The sequence below is a fragment of the Podarcis melisellensis genome (assembly GCF_964234715.1).
Source record: "Podarcis melisellensis genome assembly, chromosome: 2".
NCBI lineage: Eukaryota > Metazoa > Chordata > Lepidosauria > Squamata > Lacertidae > Podarcis > Podarcis melisellensis.
This window is the reverse complement of record NC_138529.1, coordinates 87,871,643-87,885,613: the sequence shown is the minus strand read 5'-3', so window position 1 is coordinate 87,885,613 and position 13,971 is coordinate 87,871,643. Positions and strand designations below refer to the sequence as shown.

General features: G+C 41.9%; 1 protein-coding gene across 2 annotated transcripts in view; it reads right to left on the bottom strand.

Annotated features, from left to right (window-relative positions):
- RAD18 (RAD18 E3 ubiquitin protein ligase) overlaps window positions 1-13,971 on the bottom strand; it is a 108,615-nt gene that overhangs the window by 82,367 nt on the left and 12,277 nt on the right. For both annotated transcript variants that reach the window (XM_081902739.1, XM_081902740.1), the window contains exon 5: window positions 271-608. In XM_081902739.1, coding sequence (XP_081758865.1) covers window positions 271-608 — 338 coding nt within the window. The remainder of the gene's footprint in view (window positions 1-270; window positions 609-13,971) is intronic.

Sequence of the window (13,971 nt, the reverse complement as noted above, 5' to 3'; positions counted from 1 at the left end):
TGTACACATTTCCATTTAAGGTGCCGTAAAGAATGCACAGGGAATGCACAGAATCAGAGAGAGAAAGCAGTTTGTGAAACAAACTTAAGAAATGAATATGAACCTTACATTTCACTGGAGTCAATGTTTCAGTAAACTCATGATTGAACCAAAAACTTAAACTCCTTAATAATCCAACCCTAAAAGACCCATCTGAGTACAGGTGAAAAATCAATGTGGAACCTTGGTGCATACAGAAAAAATAACGATAGAACAAAACCAACAACTTACCCTTTGGGATAACTTTTATTGCAGATGTGGAAGGCGTTTCAGGGGTTCTGGTGCCTGCTGCTTCTGTGTGAAGAGTCTCTTGGTCCTCTTGAGAGCCACATGGGATCTCCTCCTGCTCCATTTTGATCTGTTTACTTTCCTTTTCAGATGGGTTTAAGTGCTTTCTACGGGCTGGAATGGTCTCTTTAACTATAAAGGTATCAGCAGATTGCTGTTCTTGTTTTAAAACAAGACCAACCGAGGAACTCAAAATATGGACTTGGTCAGAAGCCTTCTTGGTAAGTAGCTTTGGAGAAGAAAGTGCTGCAGGATCTAAGACTGCCTGGAACAGCCGCTGTCTAGGAGTAAATACAGAACTATGTCAGTGTATTACTATGCTATGTATTTTTGTGTTTTTATATTGTAAACCACCCTGTGATCATCAGATGAAGGGCAGTATAGAAATTTAATAAATATAAAATAATAAATAATAATAATAATAATAATAATAATAATAATAATAATAATTACTATTTATACCCCACCCATCTGGCTGGGTTTCCCCAGCCACTCTGGGCGGCTTCCAATGGAAGGTTAAAAATACATTAAAACATCAGTCATTAAAAACCTCCCTAAACAGGGCTGCCTTCAGATGTCTTCTAAATGTCATATAGCTGTTTATGACATCTGATGGGAGGGCGTTCCACAGGGCGGGTGCCACTACCGAGAAGGCCCTCTGTATGGTTCCCTGCAACTTCACTTCTCGCAGTGAGGGAACTGCCAGAAGGCTCTTGGCACTGGACCTCAGCGTCGGGGCTGAACAATGAGGGTGGAGACGCTCCTTCAGGTATACTGGGCCAAGGCCGTTTAGGGCTTTAAAGTTCAGCACCAACACATTGAATTGTGCTCGGAAACGTACTGGGAGGCAATGTAGTTTTTTCAAGACTGGTGTTATGTGGTCTCGGCAGCCGTTCCCAGTCACCAGTCTAGATTATTCTGGATTAATTGCAGTTTCCGGGTCACCTTCAAAGGTAGCCCCACGTAGAGCACATTGCAGTATTCCAAGAGGAAGATAACCAGAACATGCGCCACTCTTGTGATAATGATGATGATAATGAATAATGGTTCCTGGTGACACATATATGTTCATTCCAGCTATGTATCATCATCATCATCATCATCATTTTGTTTGTATGCTGCCTTTCCATGGTTGAAACTATGCTCAAGGCATCGCTTCTCGGCCTTTTGGCTAAGATCAAGTGTAGAAACTATGTTCAAGGCTGCTTACAACACAAGATTTAAATAAATACAAACATAACAGAAATCATAAATAATAAATAGAATACATCAAAAAGTACACAATCAAATGGAAACAATTTCCACGTAAATCGTAAGATCTAAAACTAAAGATACAACAATAATATCAATAACAGCAACAGCTCTCTCAACCCCCCATAAACAATACTCCAGCCCAAGAATCTGTTCAACAGCCTCAGCTTTTGTAGCTGGAGTCAGTCAGCGCCCCATTCTCCCAGGCCAGATGGGAAAAAGCCAGCAAGGCAGGGTGCATGTCTTCCATGGGTTCACAGCCAAGATGGTCTCATTTAAAACAACACAGATAAAAATTAAAAACAATTTAAAAGAGGAGCCCTCTCTGCTAAGCAGCAGCCGCAGTCCTTGTGAAGTCTGTCAAGCCCTGCCCCAAACCAGGTGGAGAGAGGCAAGGGCAGGGCCCTTCAGGCCCACAACAGGCAGTCCTGCATGTATATCACGCAGAAGAACCAAAAAGCAAAAATGTAACACAAAAAGATGACAAAAATATTGCTACTGAAGTTATAATACTCATTCTTTTGATAACTTCAATAAGCTAAGTGGTGACATCTAGTGGTCATATATTGGGTGCAACCATACCACATAATTAGACCCAAGAGTCTGGCTATTTATTTATTTATTTATTTATTTATTTATTTTTACCCACCCTTCACTAGAAAGTCCTAGGATAGGTCACAACAATGTGAATAATGGAACACCATGGGTTCACTTTAACATCTGGAAACAAGTAGGTTGGCATATTTTAGATTCAGGTAGGTAGCCGCGTTGGTCTGATGCAATTGAAATAAATTTTAAAAATTGTCCAGTGGCACCTTAGAGACCAACTAAGTTTGGTCTGGGTATAAGCTTTCGTGTGCATGCACACTTCTTCAGATACACATAGAGTGGTACCTCAGGTTACATACGCTTCAGGTTACAGACTCTGTTAACCCAGAAATAGTACCTCGGGTTAAGAACTTTGCTTCAGGATGAGAACAGAAATCACGCGGCAGTGGAATGGTGGCAGCGGGAGGCCCCATTAGCTAAAGTGGTGTCTCAGGTTAAGAACAGTTTCAGGTTAAGAATGGACCTCCAGAACGAATTAAGTTCTTAACCTGAGGTACCACTGTAATTTATATAATTTTAGACTTAGCACAAGTAAAAGAAGAGATGGGCACAGCAGATGTCAAAAACTTAAGAGGATTGGGGAAAGACTCCCACCTCCTGTATTTATCTTTGGAGGTCTGAAAATCACTTTTGGTCACTTCTCAAGATTCCTTAGATGAATCCTAATCCTTGTTTTCACTTTGTGTCAATTTGATCCAATGAGTTTTCAGGGGCAATCACACCACACAATGGCCAAAGGGGGCAACGGAAGAAAGCAGTCGATCAGTACGCACAGGTTTGCCCAACCGTTTAATGTTTCTCAATCTAAGATGACAAGGCTCCTGGATCAAACTTTGTTCATGTATGCTACAGCTGCCGCGAGAACCCTTCTGGCCCAAAGATGGAAAGTACAAGACATACCAACTATTCAGAAGTGGCAGGCGAAGTTAACAGAATATGCAGAACTTGCCAAACTGTCAGGGAGGATCCAGGACCAGGGAGATCAAAGATACCAAAATAACTGGAGTAAATTTATTGAATATTTAAAGAAGAATTGTAAAGAGGTCAAGACACTAGCAGGATTGACATAATACCTCCAATGTATAATAGTCCTAATATGAGAATGATGTGCGCGATGGAAAGGGGATAAATATACCAGTTGTGGGGAGGGAGGGGGGTCGCGACTCGGCAGAGTCAAAGGGAATGTATGGTGTTATTACAATTTGTTGGAAAAGAATATGTAAGGAAAACAATAAAAATTCACTTGGAAAAAAAAATAAGATGACAAGGCTCCTGGAACTCCCCATAGCAAAAGACCATGCACTTCACATGATAACGAAACAAAGCAGGCAATTAATCAATCATGAACAGCATACATAATTGCTGGAAAACAACAGTGGGAGAGTGCTGTGGGGCCATGCTCAGTTCAGGGGCTCACCGGACATCTGGCTGGCCACAGTGGGGAACAAGAGGCTGAACTAAATTGTTCTTTGGTCTGATCCGTTAATCATGCGAATTTATTTTATTGATTGATTGATTGATTGATTGAATATATACCACCCTATACCCAGAGTTCTCAGGGCGGTTCACATAAAAATATCACAGTGTGTAAAATAAATATGAAAGCAATAATCCAATAATACCCCCCTCCAAAAAAAGAGCCACATTTTAAAAGGGTATGGGATGTTGATCGGGTCAACCAAAGACCTGTTTAAAAAGGAAGATTTTTGCCTGGCGCCTACATGAATTTCAGTGGGTCTACTCTGAGTAGGACTAGTATTGAACTAATCAGAATAGGAATGATCTCTACACATCAGAGCAATACTTTCTTGTACTGAGAAATGAAAACTGACATAGTACTGGCTGCAGCTCTACATAAATGTCACTAAATAAATAAATAAATAAAATTGCCTGTATAAGCTTGCAAGAAGAACCCCGCCATACCTCTTTTTGATATGTACTGCATAAACCTATTTACAACTCTTATCAAGTAACGGTTCTCCACCAGGACAGTCTGGAATATGGGCACTTTGAAATTGCATTTCACATCTCAATTCCTTGAAAATGTCACCCTGCTAATAAATCCTGGTCTCTGCTTTCAAGCAGGAAGGCTCTGTTTGTTTGTTTTCATGTGAGCTGAAATTTATTCAGAAAGGTTTGGGTCAGTAGCCTTCAGTCCTAGATGAAGAACAGACATCCCTAAGATTCGGATATATTACAAAGCAGCCCAGTAAAACCACTCCAATCCTCTTGTTTCGGGAGCGGGGGGTTCTCACTGACTTTAACGCCAACTTACCACAATTACCACCAGGTCAGTATTCTACTGAAATAAAATTATATTTATTCACATAAACCCAGAAACTGGGAGGGAAAGAGAAAATAACTTATATGTTTATAATATGAAAGAAAATAGAGAAAGATGGAAAGGATTTGCTGAAACAAGTACTAGAAGTGGGATACAAAAAGGGAGGTGTGAGGAAGTCGAGGAAACAAGGGAATGAAGGATAGAGTATGGAAAAGGAGGGATTTTTAAAAATTGTTTTTGTTTTGCTTCATTTATGTGTTTAGTTTAATGGGTTTAGGTTGGGTTTTGTATTGTTTATATATTGTATTGTATTGTTTTTGCTTTTTTTCTCTTCTGTTTTTTTTCTTTTTTGTCTTTCTTTTTCTTTCTTCTCCTTTTTTGTAACTTTTAAAAGTAATAAATATTTTTTTTTAAAAAAAAAGAGAGAAAATAACGTATATGGTTTGGATCCAGAAAATTACTAATGTAAGACGTTTCAGTGAAGGTGAATTTGTACCTTTCCTCACCTGGCAGTCTCCTGAAGCCCTCCAAATGCTTCTCACAAAGGTCAGGCTACCCTTCTGAATGGGCCACAGTGGTGGGATAAGGGAGCAACTGCTGAAAAGTGAGCTGAGGCCCCGCCAAAATTCTACTATATCCCCCCCCATTTTTTGTAGAACTATCAACCAAACAACCACCAAACCCACCTTTGAAAGGAGGAAGGGAAAAGCTATGCCTTTCACAAACCTACCAGAGTAGAAATCCAAAAAAATTCACAGCTGCGCAGTAAAAGTCACATTTTTCAATGATCAATTGAAGTTGGGAACATTTCTTTTAACCTTAAAATACAATCCAGCCGAGCGGTTTCACCATAATTATTTCTTTATTACCTCATAAAATATACAATGGTTCCTCTATAAACTCCATCCCAGGCCTGTGTGTGTTTGAATATTATGGACGCCATTAATCTTCTTAGATAAGAGACGAAACAGAACTATTAATACACAATAGACTGCTTTTAGCAGCACACACTCTTTCCTCTGAATTCTAGAACTTATTTTTATGTTTTATTTACTGGACATTAAAACGTGTCCTGGGTACACAAATCTAAGGAGACTGGGGGATGCATGTTTCTGGGGAAAGTTTACGGCAATTACCATATTTTTTGCTCTATAAGACTCACTTTTTCCCTCCTAAAAAGTAAGGCGAAATGTGTGTGCGTCTTATGGAGTGAATGCAGGCTGCGCAGCTATCATAGAAGCCAGAACAGCAAGATGGATTGCTGCTTTCACTGCACAGTGATCCCTCTTGTTGTTCTGGCTTCTGAGATTCAGAATACTTTTTTTCTTGTTTTACTCCTCCAAAAACTAGGTGCGTCTTATGGTCTGGTGCGTCTTATAGAGCGAAAAATACGGTAAATGGCTGAGACCAGGCTTTGTACAGAATGAAGATGTCAAAGAGACTATAAGGCCAAGATAGGCCACAAGAAGCCACTACTCTGCTCTGGGTCTACCACATATACCTCGTCAACACCGCAGGAATCAGAGAAGGCGGCAACACTAAAAGTCTCTATGTATAGCTGGTTTACAGCAGAGGAAGCCAAAGAAATGTTCTGCTTTGTTGTGGACTCCAGCTCATATCATCCCTCACCAGAAGCCCAGCTGGCTGGGGCTGATGGGAGTGGTATTCCACCACATCTGGAGGGAACCACACTGCTCCATAAGAACAAAAAGTTGATGAATGTATTTGCTGCCAACAACAGACCACGGAGAAATTATGCTACTTCAAAATGGGTTGCTTGGTCTTTTGTAGCTTCTTGCATGAAGTTATCAAGGGAAGAGCCTTCAGACGCTGAAGGTAAAAGAAGTTGTCTTTTATGTTATGAACCACCCTAAGGTCAATGGATGAAGGGCGGTATAAAATCTTAAAGAATAAATACAGTGGAACCTCGGTCACCGAACGTAATCCGTTCCACAAGACCTTTCGACTTCCGAAACATTTGACAACCGAGGCACAATTGCCGGTCAGCAAGTTCCATTGAGAAAAATGGAGAAACACACCTCGGAAGCTGTTGTACTTCTGAGGCGGATTCAAAAATGGAAGCATTCACTTCTGGGTTGTTGGCGTTTGAAAGCCAAAACGTTCAACTTCCAAAGCATTCAACAATCGAGGTTCCACTGTAGTAATCATCATTCAGTGCTATTTTTATAGAAAAAGAGGAGCAGGGACTCACCATGAACGCCTCCTTTATTCTCTATTAATGCCAATGGTGCCCACCTGAAAGGTGCCAGAACTGAGTTCCAGTGGGGGGGGGGGGAGTCCTGATAATCATTAGAACTGTAGAGCTTGAAGGGTTCTCAAAGTCACAGAAGCCAACTGCCATCTTCACACACCCAGAGACACACACGAATGCCAGATAAAGGGTCCTCCACAAGTCCCTACAGATCCTATCCCACCACCGGGCTGATGACTCAACTGAGTAATAAAAACTTCCTATCACTAGTCAGCTTCTTCCAGAAGAAACATTCACTCCTGTCCTTGTAGCGGTCCACTGTCAGTTTCCCCCATGCCATGCAAAAAAGAAATAGCAGTACCATTTTCATACGCAGAAACATCAGTGTATAGCATCATTATTCCCATGACTGCAGTAACTAAGAAGTGCTTTCTCAACTATAGAAAATGTGAGTTGTCTAGAGTCACAGTCACACTATTGTTTCCCCTTGTGATCACACCACTGCAGCTGCTCAGATGTAGGCAACTCTCTGGTGATGTGACTTCAGTCTTAAGAACTTGAAGAAATCACGCTAAGCCCAACCACTAAACATAATGAACAAAAACACGATGAACTCTCTTAGCCCTTTAGTACTGTTTGCTAAACTCAGCACCAGAGTTCAACACTTTGGCAGCTTCTAATGTCTCAAAGGAAGAAGAAAAAGGAAACAAAGACTGTAAAAGAGCAAGGGAGAAACTATTTGTGGTCGCAAAGGACAAAGGACACATAATTAGGACACAAGGACCTAATGTCTTCCTATCTGCCTCAAGATACTAAATCATACCAGCATTTCCATAAATCCAAGTGAGACTTCTTTTTTTTAAACTAATTTGTGGTACCCAACATTAAAACTTAGAATATAAAAGTGTGAACAATCCTGAGACTACAGGCTTTTTTGTGGTGTATTAATTGTACATCAAGTTAGCCAAGGACACTGTGCTGAGCATCGATTGATTTCATCTGCATTGGTAAGCTGATAGCCCTTTGGGCCACAGAGGAATAGATTGTTCACCCTCCCTGATTTATAAGATATGTTCAGATCCATTAAGGAAATCAGAAGTAGTTAAGGATTACAGCCTAGGATCAGAATGGGTAGAAGCAGCACAACTTGTTCTTTGCAATACTGCAAGGAAACAATAAAGGTGCCAGTAAATCTGCCCCTAAGACAATTTAGACAGAAAGCAGAAACTAAAATATTTATGTTGTGGGATTTAAAACAATCATTTCCAGAATATCAATAGTTCTTCAGAAACAGAGGCACCTGGGAATCAAACACTATTTATTTGATAGATATAGATGCCACATTAAAGTCAAGCTTCTTTTTGCTTCCTGTAATTTGTTCTAAATATACAATCCATAAATGCAAAAAGAAAGGAGAAGCACGCTTTATGAATATGTACCAAATTTCAGCTTTGCCAGTGGCCTGCGAGTTTCTTAACCATTTTGACATCACTGTAGCCCTACTTGGGTGTTCCACTTACTCGCATGCAAATAAATACGCTAGGGGAAGTGGTGGTGTACTACTGAGCCATGCCCCATTTGCTGTGTCATCGTCATTCCACTAAGAAATGTTCTGTTTTCAAATATATTGAAATTAGGTTGGCTACTTTAAACAGATATTTTATTTTATTTTATTTTAATTATTTAATTTTATACACTGCCCTCATCCAAGGATCACAGGGTGGTTTGCAACAACGAATACAAATATGCTTAACATAGTAACAAACAAAAACAGTAACTTCCCATTCCCTGTTTGAAAGGCCACAGATTGTTTAAGCCAAAGGCCTGGGAGAAGAGAAATGTTTTTTGCTGGGCACCTAAATAAACGTAATTAAGGAGCCAGGTGAGCCTCCCTATAGAGAGCATTCCACAAAGGGAAGCTACGACAGAAAAATCCCATTCTTGTGTTGGGACCCTCTGGATCTCTCATGGAGAGGGCACACAAAGAAGGGCCTCAGAAGGGCCATATGGGCTGGTACATTTGGGGAGAGGCGGCCCTTGAGGTATTTGAATTGGGCCCAGAAACTAACTGGCAGCCAGTGCAGTTGGGCCAATTTTGGCGTTATGTGCTCAAACCGTCTTGCCCTGGTAAACAACCTGGCTGCTGAATTCTCACCAGCTGAGTTTCCGTACTGTCTTCAGAGGCAGCGCCATGTATAATGTATTGTAGCAATCTAACCCAACAAACCAAAGCTGGTGAAAGGCACTCCACACCACCAGCACCATCTGAGCCTCGAGCGACAACATAGGATCCAGAACTACCTCCAAGCCACGTACCCGCTCCCCTCAGGTGCAGGCAACCTCCCATTTATCTGGTCTAGGGAGCCTAACAGTGTCTTATCTGGCTTGAGCTTCAGTTCCCTGGCTCTCATTCAGTCCATTACCTGGGCAAGCCAACAGTCCAGCACATCCACTGCCACACCTGCAGATGTAAAGGAGAAGGAAAGCTGCGTGTCACTTCATGTCAATAGCCCAAGCCATTCAGAGGCTCCAGAGGTCAGCCAGGGCTTTGACAGGAGTGCCAGTTATATCAGCCAGAAAAAACCCAGAGCCATCTTGGGCTCAACCCAGAGCCATCTTAGGGCGGAGCATCCTAATAGATTCATTGACTCTGCAGAGGGACAATGGTGCTGAAAGCCTAAATCTCAACAGAAAGTGATCTGACCAAGACAAGGGACTGATATCAATATCCCCCACTTTCAGATCACCGTACTCCTGCACCGTTGAGAAAGTAAGGTCCAGACTGTGGCCTGCCACATACATTGGACTGGTGACATGCTGGTACAGCGCCATGATCATCATAGCAGCCACAAAGTCCTGAACCACCCCAGAGCCAGTCACCTCAGCATGGATGTTGAAGTTCTCCCAAACCAGTTGTCTGGGAGTCCTCAACACCACCTCCGAGATGAGCTCTGTCAGGGAGAATGCTGGGCAGCAAGTAAAGCAACAGAATCCCTAATCTGTTCTGATTGCCCAATGCCAGGAACACACAATTTACCGTATTTTTTGCTCTATAAGACTCACTTTTTCCCTCCTAAAAAGTAAGGGGAAATGTGTGTGCGTCTTATGGAGCGAATGCAGGCTGCAGAGCTATCCCAAAAGCCAGAACAGCAAGAGGGATTGCTGCTTTCACTGCTCAGCGATCCCTCTTGCTGTTCTAGCTTCTGAGATTCAGAATATTTTTTTTCTTGTTTTCCTCCACAAAAAACTAGGTGCGTCTTGTGGTCTGGTGCGTCTTATAGAGCGAAAAATACGGTAGATCCTCCCTCCTTCCAAATGGAAAGAGATCCTAGAAAGGGAGGGAGGGAAAGGGAGAGGGAGAATATGTCTATATTCAAAGTGTTGGTGCTGACCTTTAAAGCCCTAAACGGCCTTGGTCCAGTATATCTGAAGGAGCGTCTCCACCCCCATCGTTCTGCCCGGACACTGAGGTTCAGCGCCGAGGGCCTTCTGGCGGTTCCCTCACTGCGAGAAGCGAAGTTACAGGCAGAGGGCCTTTCTGGTAGTGGCGCCCATCCTGTGGAATGCCCTCCCATCAGATGTCAAAGAAATAAACAATTATATGACATTTAGAAGACATCTGAAGGCAGCCCCGTTTAGGGAAGTTTTTAATGACTGATGTTTTAATGTATTTTTAACCTTCTGTTGGAAGCCGCCCAGAAGGGCTGGGGAAACCCAGAAATAATAAATTATTTTTATTCTTATCCATAGCAGTTCCCCCTCCCTAACCCTCAAGTCTGTCCTGATGCTGCACCAAATAGCAGGTGGGCACAGCTGGGTGAGACCAACTCCACCCTGCTCACCGCCTCTGGTCTTAGTGATATCGACCAGATCAGCCTCCTCATCCACAATCAGATCATAAATGAGGGAGGTCTTATTCAGAGCCAATCTGGCATTCAGCAGCAGCTGCAGACCCAACGGCTGGCTGATATGACAACCACAATACCCCAGGTTGAAGCATCTCATTTATAGGCCTCTTGTACATGATGCCCCCCATAACTGAGTCAGAGCATGTATGTAAATATAATATACAGTATGTGCTTTATATTTTTCCTTATGACAGTTTCAATTCAAGATTCCTAGAGTTTACACGAAGACCCTTTGTAGCAGGGGTTGTCAGCCTGGTCCATACTGTCCACTAGTGGGGGTTTCGGGATTCTAGGTGGGCGGTAGGGGGTTCTACAACACAAGCTGAATCCTCCTTCCATCGAGCACTGGTGGGCGGTAAGGAAATTTTACCATCAAGAAAGATGCATTAGTGGGTGGGATGAATAAAAAGATTGACTACCATTGCTTTACAGTATTGAAACAAACACTGTACCCACCCCAACCCCAACCCCCAAAAAACAAAGCTGGCATCTTCAAGCAATACTTGCAGTCTCCTATGAATAACCAGATAGCAACATTGAAAATTATTTAGCACAATAACAAGTTTCAGCATTGCTTTCCTAAGGAATATACCCAGTGGAAGAAGCAAAGAAGAAGACAATCCAACCATGAAATAGAGAAGAGGTTTCAGTGATACAGCAAGTAAAAAAACAAAACCAAGACCTTCAGGGAAATGCTTTAATTCCCACAATTTTCATATTTTGTGGCATCTGTCCAATTCATTTAACAGCTGGGTTGCTGCTGCTGCTGTTTTTTTATTCCTCAAGTTTGAGTAGAGACCACAAGCCTCGAGGGGTTATTTCTTCTTTGAGCTCCTTTGTAAGAACTTGGGGAGGGGTATTTTTGCCATTATCAGATGCCAAGGTGAAGTGAAAGAGGGACAGAATGAGTGAGTGTTTAAAGGGTTGCCGTTCGCTTCTGGCTGGAACACCATCCACCAGCAGCAAGCGGGACATGATGGCTTAGCCCATTGGTAGGCAAACTAAGGCCTGGGGGCCGGATCTGGCCCAATCACCTTCTAAATCCAGCCCACGGATGGTCCGGGAATCAGCTTATTTTTACATGAGTAGAATGTGTCCTTTTATTTAAAATGCTTCTCTGGGTTATTTGTGGGGCATAGGAATTCATTCTTTTTTTCCCCCAAAATATAGTCCGGCCCCCCACAAGGTCTAAGGGATAGTGGACCGGCCCCCTGCTGAAAAAGTCTGCAGACGCTTGGGCTTAGCCCCAAGGGAATGCAGCCATTGTGAGAAAAGACGTTCCCCACCCTGGTTTAACAGTTATACCCACCACCACCCCGGACAAGAAGTCCTCTGCTGATCTTTATTTTAACCCAGAGCCCTCAATACTCAATAAAAATAGCTGTGTAGGATCAAGCAAGTTCAAAATAAAAAGCACAAGTACCTAGGCAATGCTATTACAGTAATAAACTTCTACATGTTGAAAATTCAGGAACATTCCAAAGTTTCCTAACTAGTGTTCCAGAGGACAACAGATCAACCTATGTTATCATATGACAACTTTTTCAGAGTTGTTTTGTTTTTTTAAAGTGTGACTTATTGCTCTGACGTTCCTTCTTGCCCTTCCACTGGCATGTGGGAACGCCAGTAAGACTTTAAAGCAAAATAATAATAAAATAATACTAATAATAACAATAATTCTGTAGTTATGTTTTACAGGTTGGCTCCCTTTCATAAAAGACAAGTCTGGTTTCAAAACCAGAGCACAACTTTTTGAGGTTTATATGGATAGTGGCTTCTCTCATCTTTTCAGGTGTCACTATAAAGTCTTCATTTCATGGTTTGCTGTCCTCTGATTCCTCCACAAGCTACAACTTGTCATACCAAAACTAACCCTTAACATTCAAAGATCTGAGATATCTCAAGAGGAGTTAGTGAAAAGAACCAAAGTATGCTGCCTCATAGAAAGTGGAGACTTGTTACATGACTTCATTTAATATAGATAAATACGTGTTAGGTGTTCATAAGAGAGGGAAATCCCAGAGCTGAAAAGTCCAAAGGAAAAGCCAAAGCATGTTTTTTTAAAAAAAGTAAAGAGAGACAGTGATGACACTAAAAACCAACAGAGTAGGCCACAGAGCAGAGATCGAGAAACATGGCCTCCTATTGTTGTTGGACTCCAACTCCTATCAGCCCCAGCCAGCACAGACAATGTTCAGGGGTGATGGGAGTTGTAGTCCAGCAAGTTAGCTCACCTCTGCCATAAAAGCTGTCAAGTCAAGCAAGAAAATATTCTGAGTTGCAACTCCTTTTGAGCGATATAAACATTCTTCAGGGTCAGATCCTTGGTGGTGGGGGTATGGAAATAGCAATCTTATTATCACATGGTATGAGCCACATTTCAAAGAATAACCTCCTTTAAAAAAACAAAAAAAGCATAATATATGTAGGAATTGCTCCATTTCATTGCATTCTCTTGGCAAGGCGCTTATTTGATGAAAGATTCCACACACACCAAGATATCCCCTTGAAGAAGGGCTGGGTAGCCAAAAACAAGTCGGAACTCAGGATTTTTCTCTTGAATCAATACATTTTCTATAACCTTGCCTACATTTTTAAAACACAATTTGCTCCACACAGAAAGGTTAGAAGTTTAGCGGAACCCCTGAGGTACAGAGCTCTGAGTCATCCAAGTAAAGAAATTACACTGGGGGAGCAAAAAGGCAAAGCAGTCGATAGTAACACAGTTCAGACACCCAAACGGCAGGAAATATCCAATTATTAACAGCTTCTGGTTAAGAAAAGCAATTCTTGTTGTAATTTATAATGGAATCAACAGCCATTCTCTTACAGAGTGCTCGCTGCCACACAATTTTTTGTTTGTTTGTTTTTTATTACGTAACAGTCACTTTTCAGCAAGTAGTATGCTTGCCAGTTGTCTTATGCAGGTTTCATTGCCATTCTTGTGCATCCACCTGCTTGAATGACTCCCGACACAACACCTGTGTTCCCTAGCCTTCCTTGAAAAGACTCAAATATTGCCATTATTGACTATAATATTTATTTTTGCCATTATTACTACTCATTAGAACCAGAACATGGTGTTCACAATGAAGCACTGTCACCCAAAATGATTGGTATAGGGAGGGCGCTGGCCACCATACTATATGAAGAGGGTTCACTTCCTCTCTTGAGCCCTACCCTGAAAAAAACTACCCTCAGGAGATGACTTTGAAGGCAGTGATGTTCATGTAAACGAAGTCCGTTCCAGGTCAGCCCTAGTTTATATTCCTTTCAAAGCCAACAGGGTGCCTGAGGCCTATCAAGTGCAAGAGAAGAAAGTTGAAACCACTTCACAATTTTATCTCGCTCCTTGCCTCCTGCTTGATTTCCTGTCAGGA